Source organism: Cyclopterus lumpus, chromosome 5, assembly GCF_009769545.1.
Source record: "Cyclopterus lumpus isolate fCycLum1 chromosome 5, fCycLum1.pri, whole genome shotgun sequence".
Lineage (NCBI taxonomy): Eukaryota > Metazoa > Chordata > Actinopteri > Perciformes > Cyclopteridae > Cyclopterus > Cyclopterus lumpus.
Window position 1 is genome coordinate 6,655,535 of NC_046970.1, and position 19,738 is coordinate 6,675,272.

A 19,738-nucleotide genomic window follows, 5' to 3' on the forward strand; every position below is an offset into this window, starting at 1 on the left:
CCCAATCCCAAGAGCTCCAGTAGTGATGGCCTGCTGTAGCGGCCTGAGGTTCCGACAGCTTTAGTGCTGGTCTCAGGTCGTGCCCGAGCCACAACGGTAGTCAGAGATACTGAGAGGAGACAGACTGAAGGTTATTCTGATGCATAATGCACCTGTTCAATCTGCAGACGCTGGGGATGTTGCATGCTTATTTAGAACAATTGATCGTAGGTAGCTTGCTAGATAGATGGATAGACAACTCTGTGTTATGACTTTTTCTTTGCAAGGTAATGTTGAGATGTCTGACATTCTACGAGAGAGAAAATGTGTTTTGATTTTCTCATCCCCAGTTCATTCCTCATCCGTCTGGATCGTGTTCCTGTCTCCCCAGCGCTGTCAAGCTGTTTTTCATCGCTGCATCATGGAGGCTCAGTCCGGTGCATCATGGGAGCTCATCAACGGTGTGACAAATACAATATATCAGGGCTGAGAGGTCGTCATGGAGACTGACAGCTACACCTCAGGCCCCACCAGCACTGACTGGGCTGGGATGGTGGCCGGTCTGAACGGAATGGGACTCCTTCAGGAGCAAGGAGGGGGGGGCTTGCCCGGCAGCCCGGAGGCCTGGTACACGCCGTACTCGCTGGGCTTTCAGGTGTCGCTTACTTCCTTCCTCATGCTGGAGCTGGTGTTGGGTTTCAGCAGCAACCTGACAGTGCTGGTGCTCTACTGCTCTCAATCCAATTTAGTGGACTCTGTGAGCAATATGGTGACTGTGAATCTGCATGTGCTGGACGTGGCGGTGTGCGTGCTGTGTCTGCCCCTCACGCTGGTGGTTGTGCTGCTGCCCCCGGGACCAAACATGGCCCTGCTCTGCTGCTTCCATGAGGCCGGTGTCACCTTTGCCAGCATAGCCACGGCCATCAACATCCTGGTCATCAGCCTGGACCGATATGACATCTCAGTGCGGCCGGCCAACAGGCTGCTGACCACACGTAGAGCAACGCTGCTCCTGGCTGCCGTTTGGATCACCTCGGTCGCTGTGTTTTTTATCCCATTCTTGGAGTTGCAGTGGTCCGGTGCAGGAGAAGCAGAAGAGAGAGGGCAGGTGACACCCGTGTCATTCTCCTCACATGGTATCAGTGCCGCAGTGGCACCAGCGTGGCGGAACCAGACGCTGCTGTGTGTCGGTGGGCAGGGCTTACACACAGGTCTGGCTATGTACTACCATCTTATCCTGCAGGTACCCATCTTCTTCACCACAGTGGCAGTCATGCTCTTCACCTACTCCAAAATACTGAGGGCTTTAAACATCCGCATTGGCTCCCACATAAAGAAGGGCCAGCGGTTCAGGGGCCCTTCCTGCAGGGGGCAGGAGGGGCCCCACAAGAGACCGAATGGAAAGAAGGTGGGGCTCCGAACGAATGACGGTGGGCAGGTAGGAGGGGAGCGGTGCACCACTGATGGTACCAAACAGCTCTGCCACCCTCCCCTCATTCCTTCCCCCTCCCCCACTCCCACGGCCACATCCCCTCCTGCGCTGTCCTCCGCCCCACTAGTCACCTCCGACACAGGCGCTGCGAACGCCATGCCCGCCACCATGGGTGTCCAGGCCTCCGTGTCTGCCATCATCGCCCTGAGGAGGGCAGTGCGGCGACACAGGGATCGGCGAGAGCGACAGCGGCGGGTGTTCAGGATGTCCCTCATCATTATCACCACGTTCCTGGGCTGTTGGGCTCCCCTCTCTGTGACCAACATGCTCATCTTGGGTATCGGCCCCAGCGACGCCCTGGTCAGCCTCCGCCTCTGGTTCTTAGCCCTGTCGTACGGTACCACAGTCTCCCACCCGCTGCTCTACGCCTTCACCCGGCAGAAGCTGCGCCGCGCCCTCCGTACTAAGGTCAAGAAGAGGGTGGTGTCCCTGCTCCAGGTAGACCCTTCACCGGGGGGCACCATCATACACAACTCCTGGGTGGAGAACAGGAAAACCAGCCGGAAGGTGCGGCTGGAAGCAAGCGAAGGTACTGACCGCTGCCTGGCAGAGGTCCTGTGAGACTGACGCACATGGGCCAGGCTGGTTATTAGTAGTAATTAAAAATAGAGTCACAGGTGTGTTCTATTATGAAACTCACGGGTGCGTGAAGGCAGTGTAGGACACGTGCAAAACACATTTCCACATCTGGGAAATGTTTTAATGTAACCACCAAGCCCATGCTAAAGAAGGCAAACATTCACCTCAGGCAGCACACACACGCACGCACGCACACACACACACACACACACACACACAATGTATATAATTTACACTCAACTAGTGAAGTCTGTTTACATATGGAGTCGTATGATAGAGCGTTCTCATAGTGGTGCTTACCTAACTGCTCCAAAGAATGTGTTTAGCCAGCAGATGATCTGGTCTGCCACCCACTCGAATGCTCCAAGGCAGCTTTAAAAATACAGATTTGTTACACTTTGAACAAATGAATACTCAAAACTCTTTAAATGTATTTGCTAATGTCTCTGTCTTAGTTCTGCTCTAATGGTATGATGTCTATTCTTAACTCAAAGGGGAACATGTTGGATATTTACAAGCAAGACACAGTAATAATATGAGGATGAGATGTAAATGTGCCGGGGTTCAATCAAATGCAGTTTTGCTTAAAGTAGTTATGAAACGATCAATGTTACAGTGTTTACAATGAATATTGCAATGCTCTTTTGTACAAATGAAACTCTTTTGCTCTGAAATTTGTATCAAATGGTGTAATGTCTTATTGATGTTTTGCATATAGTGCGTGGAGGAGGTAGGGATATTGACTGTAATCATAGTTTGACATTTTGACTTTGTCGCAGAGGATTAGATGAGAAGATCGATTCCACTGTTACACGAGTGCTATCAAAGCCTCTTTCCCAAAAGTTATTGCTAGTCCTTTAAATAGTAAAAAAAAAAAATATTGTAATAAATGTTGACAGACTTATGGGTAAAGTCTGCTGGTTGTGCTAAATTAACTAGTTGGGATATTATATAATGCAGTCTCATTACCGAAACCGCCAATCTCAAAAATAACCACAGAGTTCAATCAACACCACATTCTCAACACTGACAGCCTTTAAGAAAAGTAGTGTTCATTGTTTGGGATTGCATTATATTTAACGGTCACCGTTTTGGGGTTTTGGCATGCAGTTCTCTTTGGAAATAACATTAATGTACATGCTGTAAATACTGACCAGATTCAAATGTATTTCATGTGAAACCTACGACACAAAGTCACTAAGTCTGTAGATTTAGAGGAGCGTTTCTGTTGCAGCTGGCTCGTCCCAACGCCTGGTCCCGCGGGTCAAGTCGACACGAGAGAGTAACCGTCACCGCGGCCGAACACCGGCAGACTGCGGGATTCTTAATAGGACTTGTGTTTCCTGTTGACTTTGTTCTACCTGCTTGTGCGTTCACTGCTCACACATAGACACACACGCACACACACATTGCATTCTTGAATGCAAACACATGAAAAAGATATAAAAGAATATATATTATATAAGAATATGCTATCTTTATAGGTGTTCTTCATGGTGGTGTTTCTTATGTGAATGTATCACCATGCAATGTGTAATTATATCAATAAATATGAAATACCGAGGTCTGGACTTGCTGCCTTTGTCCCGTGCTCATGTCTGTTTCAATTCATGTACGCTGCCTGCTATGAGTGTGTGAGTTATGCCACGGGAAAATTATACAAACTATACAATACAAACAATGTTTCTGTCTAAGAAGCTTAGGCCTCAGGTGCAGCGATCACAACTGTGTTTCTCCCCCTTTTACAACCTGCTGTCAGGGGAACAGCATGAGGACAATGTTCAGCACTGTCCTTATAGCTCACATGATTATTCCCTTGTTCCCAGACGGGACACACGTGGCGATATACTGCTGAGCCAAAGAACGCCACGTCCTCTTGGACACACATTGTTGCAATAAAATATATACTTGTGTTCACTATTCCTTGCTATTCTCTGTGGTCTGTGTTGGGCAAGGACATCATGTTTGCATATGATAAACAGTTTGTGCACTTGTAACAATCAGAAATAGCCAAAAGCGAGTAGGTGGTGCAATTTGTAATGTGTTAATTTTAGCTTTGTCTTGTTACCCGTTGGCATGGTGAAATCTAACTCCACCGTTGAACCGGTTGCATACTTTCTGATGAGAAGCCATCTTTCACTGTCTCAAGTGGGAGCATCCATGTGCAGAACGGGTGCCCTCAGTGGGCCCGAGCACCTCCAGTACCTGCCAGTGTTCAAGTCCATGCTCCTCCCAATGAGCCTTACTGTACGCGCTCAGTTGAAAAAGCTCCCAGCATGCCGTTTGAAAACTTTGCGTGGGCTTCATCTTTGCGTGGGAGGAAGGTGATACAGACCTCTGCAGCGCGGGAAAAAGAAGGTCATCCATGTGGGATGAAGCCTGCAGGGCAAAGAAAATCGGCAGCACTTAACTAGCAAAAACCGCTGCTACTTTTGATGATTTTAATATTTTGGTTAAAGTGAAATCACATTTAGACGATTCAAATAAAAGCCATTTTAGCCATTTCGACATTCATTTTTCAGATACATACAGTAGAAGCTCTGCGGTTATCTGACATTACATATTACACCTGTGTAAGTTGATGTTTGCTCAGCCGAGAGAGCTTTAGACTGAAAGTGCTCATTATGAAATTGCTCAAATGGACACTTAATGTTGAAAAATAATCCACACTTTTTAAAGAAAGAGTATTGAGCTGTAAAGGCCATGTCCAGATCTCTTGTGGTCAAATGACACAAACATGACGGGAGAAGCACACGGTCTACTGGTCGAGGTCATGTGAGGTGTTTTCTGGGGGAAAAAATGGTGTCACAAAATGTTAAGGCTGAAGCTCACTCAAGCAAAACTCACAAACATTTTACAACAGCAATGCATTGTTACAGCTGAATGGTGGAGGGTACATGTAGTACTGAGAGGGAGCGGGGGAACTTCACTGTGAGGCGAACAGCATGACCACGAGCTCACATGATGATGCATTAGCTGAAGGGCCACAGGTCAGATCCTGCTACAGTGCTCCTACAAACAATTTAGACACCATAACTGTTATCATAACCACTGCTCCAATTACATCAGCTCAGGCTGCTGGACCATTCCATGGTTAGTGAAAATGACTACAGATATTATTTTTGGACCAATCTGCCCCTCGGTTCAACATCTGCCACACATGCTGCATCTGTAATGGCTCTTGCATCAAGACTGACCTCTTCCATCGTGGACGCCATACTCCCTTCGCTGTCTGGTAAAAATGTGTCGCAGCATCTGGGCTTTGTTGTGTCCAGTTTCTGCCAACAACCTGACATTTGAACTTTATGATATATGAAGATCCTATCTTGGACAGCAGGAGGTCAACGTTGGGGTATAGCTTTACAAAATGTTTTGGGTCATAACTTTAAAAGGTCACCTTCAGAGGTCACCTTCATTTCACTTCTTTAACAGCATCGTGTCTGACTCTGTGTGCAGTGCACCGGCCCCTGTAAAGCTCAGAAACTGCATCTAAAAAAAACGACGTGACTCCTCATGAAAGCCACGATGAGTCAATCAAATTAGTCGTGTGTGTGAATTTGTATGACGCACATTAATGTGTGTTTTATAAAAAAAACTAACTTCACCCATACATGATTACACCACAATGCAAGAGCAATTAGCAAATATACAGTGTATGTGTCATTTGTTCCTTCTAAATAAAGAAACCGTTTTGTAGACACAAGATCAAAATGCTTCAAATATTTGTCGTTAATCATGAGTCTTGTAACTATGAATATGGTGAACAATACTCTGGACTAGACTGTCCCCTGGTGGGTCGATTGAGAAATTACAACAACGGGAGGCCACGTTTCAGTATCCGCCGAAATAGCTCAGTTGGGAGAGCGTTAGACTGAAGATCTAAAGGTCCCTGGTTCGATCCCTGGTTTCGGCAAAGCCTGGTCTCCTTTTGAGAATGAACGTCCTTAAATCAGAGAAGGTGAAAGAAGGTTTAAGTGCAAGATTTAAATACATGTTAGTAAGTAGGGAGCATAACAACATTAAGTATCAAATAAAAACAGTTATATTTAAGTTCAAATAAAAAAACGCTGACTTGACAACAAATTAAAGTGGGTCATACATACATCAACCCAGTGGTTCCCAAACTTTTTCTGTCAAGACCCCCTTTGATGATATAGGAACATTGGGCGTCTGTGTGTGTGGGTTGGTGATGAAGCCGCGACCCCCCTGTAGTACCACCGCGACCCCCCTAGGGGTCGCGACCCCCACTTTGGGAACCACTGCATCAACCCATTTCTACACTGTTGTTGGCCTTCGTTCATTTATTTCTGTGTGCTTGAAGGTTCTAATCTCATTCTTAAGCAGAATTTGGTGAAATAGGAGAGCCAGACAGAAGCAAACGAGCCCTCGCAAATCTTCCCTGTAGTTGATGTGAGAAAACTAGCTAGTTGTGCACAATATACTAGATTTCACTGAACGATGAAGCCATGTATAGCTTTTTTATGTTTATTTAGCTTTACTAAATTGCTAATTAGTGCAGAACAGAGGAAGTCCACCGTCGCTGCTAACACCTGGACTCCCGGAGGACGGTAGGTTTCTACAGGGAACCGTGTTGAATGCTAAATCCCTTGTAGACTAAATTACTATCGCCAGTGTTGAGGGATTTATTCTGTCGTGCTGTGCATCATCACATTCCTGTAAAGTGTGTGATGCTATCATTAGCCAACATGTTTCCCCTGCAATAGCACTGCCTTCAAGTACTGACCATTGCTTGTCTGTCCACGTGTCACTTCCTCTGTAAAGTTGGTGGGAAGCTTCTTGAGGACTTTCCAACACTGCGGGGTCAACTTCCATATCGCCATTGAGCGTCGAGCCAAGTGATCCATTAACTTATCTAGCCGAAACTCTCTAAATCCTTTGCTAATTATTGTAAATCATCCAAAATTCGTTGTAAAAACAATGCCATAAACAAACCGGCATTAAAACAAATTCACCGGTTAGCTGAGCAGGCTAGCCAACTTCAACATTAGTGTCCACGAATCAGCATCGTTAGCAAGGCAAAAGTAGTGGACCTAAATTGATCATATGATCAATTTGGGTCCACTACTTTTGCCTTGCTAACGATGCTATGTAAATAAATAAATATTGGTGAACAAAAATGTAGACATTATTGTATGATATTTATTTTTGATTATCACCTTTTATTTATCTATGCATTAAATTATTTATTTCAGCATTTATTTATATTTTTTATTATTTAATTAGGTCTTTATACATTTATTTTAGCATTTATTTATTCATTCCTGTATTTTATGATCTTTAAGTCATTTTTTCTCCTCCAGCTACAGCATGTTTGACTATAGATATAAAGCAGGGTATTGTTTATTATTTTTGTGAATCTAGGTTATTATTACTTTAATATATCTTTTTTATTTTTCAGAAAAGGACATTTTTGGGATAACACACAGAAGTAGTACATTTACCAGCCAGGAGATGGCAGGACTCATGCAGAGTTTCCAGCCCACTTAAGAAGACTGTGAACACTGCAACCATTACATTACATTACATTTCATTTAGCTGACGCTTTTATCCAAAGTGACTTACAATAAGTGCATTAAACCATGAGTACAAACTCAGAACAACAAGAATCAAGAAAGTACAATTTCTTCAATAAAGTTAAACTACAAAGTGCTATCAGTGAGAGACATTTAAGTGCCACTAAAGTGCTACTACGGCGCTACCTTCCTAGTCGAAAAAGATGTGTTTTTAGTTTGCGACGGAAGATGTAGAGACTTTCTGCTGTCCTGATGTCAATGGGGAGCTCGTTCCACCAATGAGGAGCCAGCACAGCAAACAGTCGTGACTTTGTTGAGTGTTTAGCTCGCAGTGAAGGAGCTACAAGCAGATTGGCAGAAGCCGAGCGAAGTGAACGAGCAGGTTAACCATGTCCTGGATGTAGACTGGACCCCATCTGTTCACAGCACGGTACGCAAGTAGCCTACCAATGTTTTGAAGCAGATGCGGGCGGCCACCGGTAACTAGTGACGGTAGTAGTGTGGGTACATTTCGGGAGGTTAAAGACCAGTTGAGCAGCTGCATTCTGGATGAGCTGTAGAGGTCGAATGGCATTAGCAGGTAGACCTGCCAGGAGGGAGTTACAGTACAACCACAGACACTAATAATTAGATGAGAGTCTATACTTGATTGATTATTGCACGTGCATAAACTCTGCATGCAGAATATTGTTAGAATGCAGTCAGTACACAGGTATATATTGCATTTCAAATGGCACAACTTTAATAAGTCAGGTTTGAAAAGGCTTCGAGAATAAGAATTCTACTTTTATTTTCGGCAAAACCATTTAGATTTAGTTTCTGTACCCGTATGAAAGTGTGTTGTTTGTTGTTATAGGTTATGCGCACATTTGACCAGAGGAATAACTGAAGAGTGAGAACAACTCAAGGTAACAGATAATGATAAACATTTGATCCATGTACTATATATTCTCTTATTAGGCAGTAGGCCTATACATAAAGGTTATATGGTAATGAGATGACTGTGTATACATGTATTTGCACTATGTCAGAAAGTTTAAGTGATGAAAAAACAAGTTCAAAAATCTAACAAAATCTAACAAGCATCACTAAGGAGGTAACAGAGACACACATTGATGGATATCATTTGGTTCAATATGTTTCTGTTGTCGAAACACTTTGTGCCATATAAGTACTTATGTAACAAGACAAACAAACAAACAAAGTGCTGGTCTCATCAGACATGATATCATGCCAAGGGAGCCTCGGCAGAACTGCATCAGGTTTCTGGGACCTCCTGTGGTCCCCCGTCTCTCAGCTGTTCTCACCTGTCTGAGTGCCAGCTGAGGCGTGGAGAGGCAAGAGAGCCTCTGCCCAAGAGAGCAAGTCCGGGCCACGGGGCAGCACACAGGTCAGGGATTTGCGTCATTCCCATTGAAACCTGAATGAATGACCAATGTCTCTATGGCGATGTGCTAACCAGCAGGGCATTGATAATGAACAGGCCGAAAGTGATTCAGGGAACTAACAATGCGGAAGATTGGCAAGAGTGGGGACAGAAAAGGTGTAAAATGTTCTGCTGAGCTGCAGAGTTGTGAAGAACCGATCGTGTGTGTGTGTGTGTGTGTGTGTGTGTGTCGTACAACTTGTTCCTGTAACTGGTGTGCTTTCAAAATGAGGGCTTAACATAAGATGCAGCTACTAGATTGATCTATAGGACACCTCTGTGCAACAGTTCCTCCCACAGCAACATAAACATCATTCCCCTTAAAATAAGGTTTAAAATGTTTTGTTTTTCTGTTGCAGTTATGTAATGGTGCATGTATGCCTGCCTTTGAAAAACACTGTGATTGTGTTTGTGTGTTTGAGGGGGTGAAGCCCTGAAAGCACATTAGTCGACAGAGATCCCAAACTAATTGTATGTTTTTTTTCTAATAGATTTCCTGCTTTCTGAGTTATTGCTATGTCATTTATTTCTGTCGGTTATGCAATATCTCTCTCTCTCTCTCGCTCTCTCTCTCCCTTTTGTCAATACAATCGTAGTGTGGTTTCTTGGTGGCTTTGTTCCCACCGCTCTTGGAAACATAGAAAAGAGCTTGAAGGCTTGCATAACTTCCACACAGCCCCCCATCCCCCCCCTCTGTTACAGCACCACTCTTTCTGCCGGGCTAACCTGAAGTCCCGTCGTCTTGGATCAAAAAGACTTGTCTTCAACGCAGACACCCCGAGGTATAGCTGACGCTGGCCCCACTCTCTTCAGTCACCTGATCTCTGACTACTCCTGAGGGAGCGATCTGGCTCTTTAGCTGAATGATTCACGAGTCGCTGTCTGCAGTTTGGTGTTGGGCAGGTGGTGTGGAGTTTATTTGAGCAGTTTTTGATGAAAACACCTGCCTCCTAGGCAAGGAAACAGTCCAAGAAATGTTAAACACGCCCCGGCCTTTCCGTGGCCCAGCAAACAGTTGTTAAAGTTTGGCTGCTATATACACATTGCTCAAAAAGTATGAAAGGCCGCCAGGAATTCACTGCTGTTGAACGTCTCAAGCCGCTGTCATCGCCACCAAGTTGGCAAACATGTTGTTGAACGGGTTCACTGACCCGACCCATCGCAGGTCTGTGACAGAAGGTTTGGCTCCTTTCTGTCAGTCACTCCTTTGTGCCTGGGTGTGTCGAAAGGGCCCATATTGTAGAAGGGAGATTCCTTTTTTTGTTTATAAAGTACATACTTGTATTGGTTTGCCATTTATGCTTTGCATGTTTTATTTTTTTATTTTTGATGCTAACAATGCAGCCGATCTGTCAAAAATGGCATGTGGTGAAAAGAAAATCATAATATTTTGCATAGGGGTCCCCAAGAAACTGCCAACTGGTGCATCCTAAAGTTGCAGGAGCTGCTGGACAAGATGCAAGAAGTTTAACGACAACTGTGTGCTACACAAAACACCCAAAAAGTCATTTTCATCACCGTTCATCCTCAGGGAGCAAGGTATTTTTCTTTCTATACAATGATGAATATGAGTATAATATGTTTCCTTTAAGTCAGAAAGGCGAACTGTCACATTACCCACCATGCACTGCATCCCATTTACCAGGTAAGACTGCAGTAAAGTGTGTCTCCTTATAACACAACTATATGCAGAGACACTGTATTTGCGAGGTATTAAAGACAATGAAAATCAAACTTGAAGGTGTTTTACAAACTGCCTTGTAAAATGAACACTCATTTACCACTGAAGGTTGCGGCAACATGACGCACTGCATCATTTTGTTTTGCGTGTCCCAAATTGAAGAGATCTGGCCCACAGATGAGAAGCAATAATTGGAAGATGGTCTTGTGACATAACCCGCCACGATGCACACAGTCCACATGTAACAAGGGGAGGTTGTCTCAGGGAACAGTATGACATCGCTTTTGTCCCCTCGAGACAAAAAGGAGGCATTGTTTTCTCAGACTGCCTGAGGAGAAAGTGACCGAGTCGCCCACTCTCTGTTCACGTGAGCGAGCTCCAAGGACAGCGGGGAGGCTTGTTTCTCGGTGTAATCTGCGTCGATGCCGTTGTTCAGATTGGGGTTGTTGTTTTCTCTGAACACTGTTGACCTTTGCCAAGCGCCTGGGTGCTGACCTACGTCATGAAATAAAAGCCGCGACGGAGAACAATATGTTCTCTTCACTTAAACAATGGGGATCAACGTTGAGTGCTTGTGTCAAACAAAAAAATGGAGAATTCAATTATCTCTAACCTTGTGACTCCCTGCTGTGGTAAAAATCATCATCATGCTATTATATGATAATGTGAGGGAAACACTGTGGTTTCTGAGGAAAGACGTTTTGCCTGCAGGTTGTCTGATCCTAGTATGCATAGCTTTGCTGGATCTGTTTATTACATGACAAGTATCTGCATCACATAACCTGCATTCACCAGCTGTCTAGCCAATACTTACTTTTATTGTGCCAATTATTTACTCAATGGGCAATTCACGTTTTTTGACAAAATGCCTGGAAAACAAGAAAATGCCCATCGTCTTACCACCAAGAACTTTAAGACATATTTTAAGATATTTAAAAAATGTCTATTTTGGTTTGCCTAACCAACGATTCAGAACTCAAAAGATGCTTCATATATATATATACTGTATATATATATATATATATATATATATATATATATATATATATACACTATATATATATATATATATATATATATATATATTGATCAAATCCTCACACTTGCGCTGGCACCAAAGAATGTGTGACATTGTTGCTTTTAATATCTATTAAGCGATTACAAATATAGTTTCTATATAAAAAATATTTTTTCTGTTGATTGACTATTTGAACAATCCGCTTATTTTATTTACTTTATTTTGTTTGCCTGTTCTTACAAAGCATCACATCTTGTAACTTATCTTTCAGCATGTATGATTTTAAATACACAAACCTTTCCTCAGAGGCAAAAGTTCCCAACGTGCATTTGGTGAGGTTTTTCCTGATGTTGATTTGGCATCCAGCATTTGTAATTAAAGTCCAGCTCAGCCGAAGATTCCAGCCTTTATTCACACGTTTATTAAATGGATATGACTCTCCTTGAGCACTCACATAACACATGTTTTGGTGAAGATTCCCACACTGGCAAAGGGCTCTGGCTCGGCTCCTCCCCCGTGCTGTGACTGCGGCCAGGTGCTCACATGGATGATGACAAGCTGTCGACTCGCTTTACATATTTGGCATCACATATTTCACAAGCACTTCTCCTTTTCTGTTGCACAATCTCCCCCAGCACGTTTTTGTATACGCTGACACAAGTTATACATACAGCACACATTCTTCCATCCACCCATAGGATCATATATACATCATTGCATGATAATCTGCTATTATTTAATTTGCATTTAGTTTGCACTATCTAGTTTGAAATACCTACTGGGGAGATGTTTGTCAAGGTTGTAATTCACCTCGGTGTATCTGCGGTCGCACGATGACATGTTGATATATTGCTCAGCAAAGCCGAGCATCTGTGCTATGCATTCGAGGAAAAACATAATAATATGGGAATTTACTTTGTGAGACCACAACATTACAACATGTTCTCTTTTAATTTGAACTTAATTTGCCATTCATTAAAAAAATAAATAAAATGAAGATTGGCAGAAAATGTATCTGCAACAATTTTTAGTCATTTCTTTATATACAATTGGCAGAAATTCTCTAGCGCCAGCTTTTTAAATGTGAATATTTGCTGATTTTCATAGTTTATTTTATTTTAAAATGAATTAATTTGTGTTTGTAACTGTGAGTTGGACCAAAAGAAGCAATGTGAAGATTTTCTGACAAGACTAATCAAGTCATCCACATATTCAAATAATTGTTAATAAAGAATCATGCTTTGCATAAAAAAGAATATTTGTCTATCTGATTTTGCCAAATACCTTATGAAACCTACATCACATTGGGGATAATGATTAAACAGAGTATTCCACAGTTATGTGATAACCTACCTGTAGCTTTCCAAGCGGCATAAGACCCAGATTAATTTGATGTGCAGAGTGGCATTTTGTTGAGCAGACCTATTTTCCTAATGCAGTGGTATACATGTTATACAACCTTTTTGTCCTGATGTTGATAAGGCTGAGTGACAGACCAAGTAAAACAAAAAGTTTAATACATCAGAAGATGACTGATGCTTCATAAGCTTGCAACTGAGGTACAGAGGCCATAACTGTGTGCAGTGATAGGTCCTAAAAGCCTCCATTGAAACGCTTCCTTCTGTAAGTCACCTTGTTGACCTTTTGCTGGTGAAACCAACTGCACATCAGGACTCCAACTAACAGTCATACCCGTTCACACACACACACACACACACACACACACACACACACACACACACACACACACACAGCGCACCTTTGAACTCTCTGAATAATTCAGGTATTCACCCCAACCCAGCAGGGTGACCGTGAGGGCTTTCCCTTTTCCAGTCACTGTCTCTCACTCACGGACAGTGTGACGAGTTTTAATCCTGAGACTGCAGCAGATAATCTGCCAATTAATTTAGCTGATTAGTAGCCACGAGCCCCGTTTGAAAGCATTATTCTGTACGCCTTGGCATCCAGATGGATTGCCGGCCTTTTGCCAGGGCAACGGGTTGGCCGGCAAAGGGGAAAGTGGTATTTGTCATTGAGAGGTGGAAGACCTGCTGGGCCTTTCCGCCCATCACCTCACTCCCTCGAGCTCACATCCCACCAACTGACTCTCATTAAGTGCCCTTTTGTTTGAGGGATTACTGAGTTTATATTTAACCTCTGTTTGCACCATCGAAGCATTTGTTGGCACTGCGAGCTCATTTGGAGTCCTTATCTGTCTCTGTCTGCCATCTGACTCGCTGTCTCTCCACGTTTGCAGCCGGTCTCACCCCTCTCGGTTCCAAGGACTTCTCTCCGTCTGGATAATTCAGTTACTCTTGATCTATTTTTGTCCAGGCCGGACCTAGTTTCTCGCTGTGGAGTCCCCAGCTGGGCTTTACATTTAAGATCCGGAACATTCAGAGAATTACAGTCAGAGTAGCACACACACACACACACACACACACACACACACACACACACACACACACACACACACACACACAGACACACACACCTTTAATGCCCTCTCTGACACTGCTCATGTGTGTGTGTGTGTGTGTGTGTGTGTTTTAGGAACATGCTGTTCCCTGCATGTCTACCGGGCACGAGAGAGCCGGGCAGAGTGAATTCTAATCTTCCCGATGACTCGTCGAGAGTTCAGTTTTAGGGTTTGGCCTCCGGGGAATTGCTCTTACGCAACTCTCCTTCGCTCTGGCAAACAACAGTTTTGGCTTTGTTTGTGCCTGTGCATGTGCAACCTTGTTGACCTTTCTTTTGAGGAACATATGCCCAGTCATAACTCTGAAGTGGTGTTTATGTGTTTATGTGTGTTTTTGCAGGGGGTTGTCCTTTGAGCACGCAAAGCCAGGAAAAACAATTGTTTGAGCTTCAGATCGGAAAGGACTTATCCCTTCATTCATTCTCTGGCCCACTCATTTCCTTCCCCACCTGATGGGCTCATTCTCTGACTCCCGTTTTGACCCCGGCTGTGTCTCGGGTGTGGTTTTTATAGGCCAGGTCATGTTAGTGTTATGAACGCTAGTAAAGTTTAGACCAGGAGTTGCAGACAGGAAAACCTCTTGATTCAAACATCTTCACCAGTGGATAAAAATGAACCGGCCCTTTATGGTATATTGTAACTAAACACCAGCCAGCGGGGAAAGTCCATCTGAATGCAAAATATTGTCCTGGCTCTGAGTGGAGATAAGTAAGGGTTGGACATTTGGACAGAAAGTTGATATGCCCTGTATTAAGACTGATATACATGCCACACTAGTAAGTCAGCAGAGGGGCAGACACTGAGTCTGATTTAGAAATTACAACTATGTGACCTTCTGTTGGGGTTTCACCAGTATGTTTTTAATGTCTCATAACACAAGTGTTACATCGTAGCTGAGATTATCTGACAGGGGTAGTTCTGTAATGCTGCTCAGGTCTCCACATCATGCATTATTCAGTCAATCTTTTCATTTGTCAAATTATCTTGGGGAACTGCATGATCCAAAATACTGTATTTTGTGTTTTCCGACTTTCTTTTTATTGATTTCGTTTTTTCAATCATAAAATTGACTCACTAACTATTTGCTTATTGTACTGTGATGTCAAAGACTTTGTGGGTGTTCTGCAGGTGTTCTTCAGTCAGCTTCCTTGAACGAGGCCAAGCTTTTCCCATCAGAAACCATCATCAGGCCCAGGACCCCAAACCCCAGCAGTCTCGACACCCTCTTCACAACCCTGCTTAGGTATCACCTGTCCAGGTACGGACCTTTAGCTCAGGTCAAGAGTGGCGAGAGGCGGGTCAGAAAGGAAATCCACTTTTTAACACAATTGGTGGATGAGAGGTTAGTGCACTGCAGGTAATGGAAAATATTATGTGGAAAAACATTCGCTTTGAGATCAACTTGTTCCAGGAAAAGAAGCCTATTGTGGTGGATTGAATATAGGCTGGTTTGAAGGTATGACGCACTTTTTACAGCAGATAAATGCGGCAATTTTTGGGAATAACTGAGTACTGGATGTTGACTTGACAAAGGCATAGAAGTGAGGGCTGCATTAGTGCAGCAAGGGATGTAGATTGTGTCTGAAGGAGGGGAGTTTGGATGGGCTCTTTTGAAATCCTCTGATCTGACATGTGCACTCTTCCTCACATGCACACACACACAGCCCACACTGCTTTGCATCCATACACACACACACACACACACACACACACACACACACACACACACACACACACACACACACACACACACAGCGTAAACACACATTTCATCACAGACCTCACCGTAAATCTCCTCACTGTTTTCTCACTTGTGCCAGTGGAACTCTTCGTCTCTCAACATCCTTTTTTGCCCTGCTGAAATACCACATAACACCTCCATCACAGTGGGGGCTAAATGAACAAGATCGGACACCTAAAAGCAGTTTGCAGGTGGCAGATTATTTCCCATCCTGGTTATAGGACCGATTAATGTTCCTTGTGCTGAGATTCTGAATTCAGATGCAGCCTGCAATGCAAGCAGATTGAACAGCAGAGTCCAATCATCCATGAGCGGAGAAGCTTAGCAGCACACAAGGCTCAATAGCCCCAAGTGTCTATCAAGCCTGTCACAATGAATAGATTACCGACTCTCAGGTGTGTATCAAGTATGTGACTCGGTGTGTTTTTCCAAGGATTAATATTCATCTGGGTCTAAATCAGCAGGGGCCTTTGCATGCTGATATAATTTACAGTATTGCGTGCCCTGGATGAAGCAGTTGCTTGTCTTCTCACTGCAATGATCACATGTCTTTAAATGTGATGATATCAGCTTTCAAACCACGGCTTCATCTTTCCTTTATTAGGCTCTGCCCCGCGCCCTTTGTCCTTCATCGTTTCCTTTCGTGTCCCGAATCTTGCCTCGTCCAGTTTCCTTCATGTTTGGAAATGCGTATGGCTCTGTCCCATAATTTAAAAATGAACTTGAGATATTAGATACAGTTGCAGTGTCCCTTCCACTGCATCCAAATTCAGTTTGGCTCAACAATGTGTGAAAGAGCTTCGATCTGGAGACACTGAGGGCGGCATGCCGTTGTGTTTATGTCAGTGCCTCGCTTTTAATACTAGACAACAAGGTGCACGAGTGTGAGTGAGTGAAAGCAGAGTGCGCTTGGCCTTAGGATCGAATAAAGCAAGTACTTTGGGCATTGGTAATACACGGCAAAGCTCTGGTATCCACGTCTGAAGGCAACATGTCAATGCAAAAGTGGGATGGGGTCCCCGATGTATTGGATCATCTGAACACAAGCGTCAGCTGAGACAGGAGTTAGGAGTGACCGGGTGCTTGTGATACTGATATGTCGACAGGTAACACTTGCTCACACGATGTAACCCAACTCGAGGGTTCCTGCCAAATACAGAGCGCCTGTAATGGTTATCTGGGGTTTACCGCTAACCTGCCGGCGGCCTTGCTCGGTCAAGGCGAGACATAAAGACAACGACAACTGACCATTTGTAGGTTTTATGTTTCAGAAGATATTGGCAGTTACACTTTGAGGATATTAACTATTTGATCACGTTGTTTCCTACTCCTGAAACATTGGTTGTTGTCGTTGTTTTGCACAACTGTTGGCCGGGTTTTGCGATGAGAATAACGTCTTGTTTCAGAGTAGAATTACATATTTTTGTTTGAGCGTGGTCCGAGTGAGAGGCGGAGGTTTTCTCCAACCAAGCCACAGTGCTGCTGGGGGGAGAGAGGACACTGCTCCACTGTCTTGTCTAAGAAGTTTCCTAGAAACTAAACTAAAGAGTGGGGGGAAGCCAATGACCTTTGACCGTCCTCGGCTGCAGAGGAGAAACACAGCCAAAAGGCTGTGGAAAGAGTCCAGTCCTGGATGAGGGAATGCCAGAACCAAAAAACTTTGGGATTGTGGGTTTATTGTCAATGCACTTTTTTAGTTTGTGTCAATAGGACACACATACAAGTATAATTGCCTGGAATACAGAGAACAACAGCACAACAACAAGGGATTCCTGCGTAATTCTTTACATGGTAGCTTGGTGTCATTAATTAGTCATGTTGTGCCTTACGTTGCTGTCAATGATTTCTCCAAATCCTGCTCCAGTGATAAAAGCACAGCGTGCATGAGGCATTCAGTAGTGTAAGAACCATTTAGCAGTTCTCTGCCTGTGAACTGCATTGTGTCCATAGTGTCACAGTGTCTGTCTAATTAGTCTGGGAAGTGTGGACAGTTCAGCATAAAACCAGAACGTGTGTGATGTCCACATTTACATTTTCTGTCCAGCGGTGCTGAGCTTCACGGCTTAATAGCCGGGGCAGTGTAATCACAACTATTGGGATTTTTGCTTATATTATTATGATTATGATATGACGACTATGTGATAACGTGTCATTATATTGTTATAATTATAATTATTATAAGTATTAGGATATTGCTGATGAAGCATGTACTTGTGTATTATTACTGGAACAATTCCAGTACATCTTTTGTCTTTCCGCCACACATCTCATAGACTACATGGACAAATACTGTCGCCTCTTATAAAAACACACACACACACACACACACACACCCTACGTAACCTACAGTAATCTACAGTCCCAGACTCTTATCCTTTCATTACCTACGTCATAATAACTGCTTTATGTTATGTTTTATTCACTATTTTTCTGTCTTTAAAGAAAAAGCAAAAAATTCCAGACAGATGCCAGAAGCTAAAGACTATGTTGTGAGTGTCCCTTGCTCTTGTTGCGAGTCTGAATAATTGGATGATAAATGTGAGATAGTTTTCCAGTGGCAGAGGAGATGTGTGTCTTCCTTGCTTTTCTCTGAGCTCTCACAGCTTTAATCCTGCCTGCGTCCCATGTTTGTGCTCGCTCTATAGGCTTCTCTCAATTCCAACCGTTATTAATGCGACACCTTGTGTTTGGCCAGTCAAAGTGTCCTCTTTTTTCAAGTGAATTGTTTCCTTTCTGTCTGATCCCTGTGTTGTTTTTGTCTCTTGCATTTGGAATGGAGCAAGCTGTTTATTAATAGCTAGTGTGCAGCATGAATTCCTTACAGCATGCGGTATTTCTAGAGGGGGCTTAGGTGTTTATCTGGCGTGATGTCATGTGAGGTGATCAATCTGTAAAATGACCCACGCAAATCACCACACGGGCAAGATCAGCCTTTCCCCACTGTACCCGCGCAGAGGTAGAGCTTTGTGTGTTTGTATTTAGGATGTTGGTGCATGTTTCCTTTTAAATAGTATTTCTTTTTTTCTGTGTGTATGTGTTGCTTCGTTTCTGCCTGTCTGCGTGCGTGAACTTCAAGGCTTCTGAGAGGTCTGCGCACCTTTGCATGTTCCCCCTTGGCCACGTCCTGAAGCGGTCCAGGTAGATCCAGACTCATGCCACCTCATTCAGATTAGCTGTCTCATCCTAAATCTTTTAAGGCTCTTGAGGTAGATAAGGTCAGCGGTACAAAAACACACAACACGCCACTGCAGGTCTGAGAACCATGAACGGTACTGAGCATACACTTGACATGTATGTGAGAGACATTTATGTAAATATAAGATTGTTTGTGTCATGTTTACTTAAAGTAAGAACCATGTGACAGACCTATCCAAGTTTATGTGTGTGTGTGTGTGTGTGTGTGTGTGTATATGTGTGTGTGCCCTTTGTTACTACTTTGCCCTTCACATTCCCCGTCTCTCTTTACTGTGTCCCTTGCATATTTTGTAATATCTAGATTCCATCAGCACCTCCATATTAGCCTCCTCCTCCAATGTCCGTGGCCACACAAGGGCAAAAAACCGACTGCACCCACCCTTACTTCCCGCACACCCGTCCCCCTCACCTCCACCAACCATCCTCCACACTGGTCCTCTTAATACGGACATATCTGCCGATCACAGTTCTAGGAAGCCTGAACCAGCTGCAAAGCCCTCGAGAGCCACCGTAGCTTTGATCAAGGAAACATCGACCCACTTGACCTCCCCCTCTGTCCCCTTTGCTGCCCTGTTGTTGTTGAAAGCCAAAAGCTCACCCATTAAATTGGCTAA

General features: G+C 43.8%; 1 protein-coding gene and 1 non-coding gene across 2 annotated transcripts; both read left to right on the forward strand.

The window, feature by feature from the left end:
• The first annotated feature begins 478 nt into the window (after positions 1-478).
• On the forward strand, positions 479-2,037 carry LOC117731202 (G-protein coupled receptor 22-like). The gene has a single exon (XM_034533394.1). It carries the CDS (start codon positions 479-481, stop codon positions 2,030-2,032), a length of 1,554 nt encoding a protein of 517 aa, XP_034389285.1. The 3' UTR covers positions 2,033-2,037.
• A 3,853-nt stretch (positions 2,038-5,890) lies between these two features.
• trnaf-gaa lies at positions 5,891-5,963 on the forward strand. Its single transcript has one exon. It is a non-coding gene; the product is annotated as a tRNA-Phe (tRNA).
• Positions 5,964-19,738: the final 13,775 nt, after the last annotated feature.

What these genes read in the sequence shown, in the direction of transcription:
- LOC117731202 (XM_034533394.1), top strand. Translation starts at nt 479, where the DNA reads ATGGAGACTGACAGCTACACCTCAGGCCCCACCAGCACTGACTGGGCT.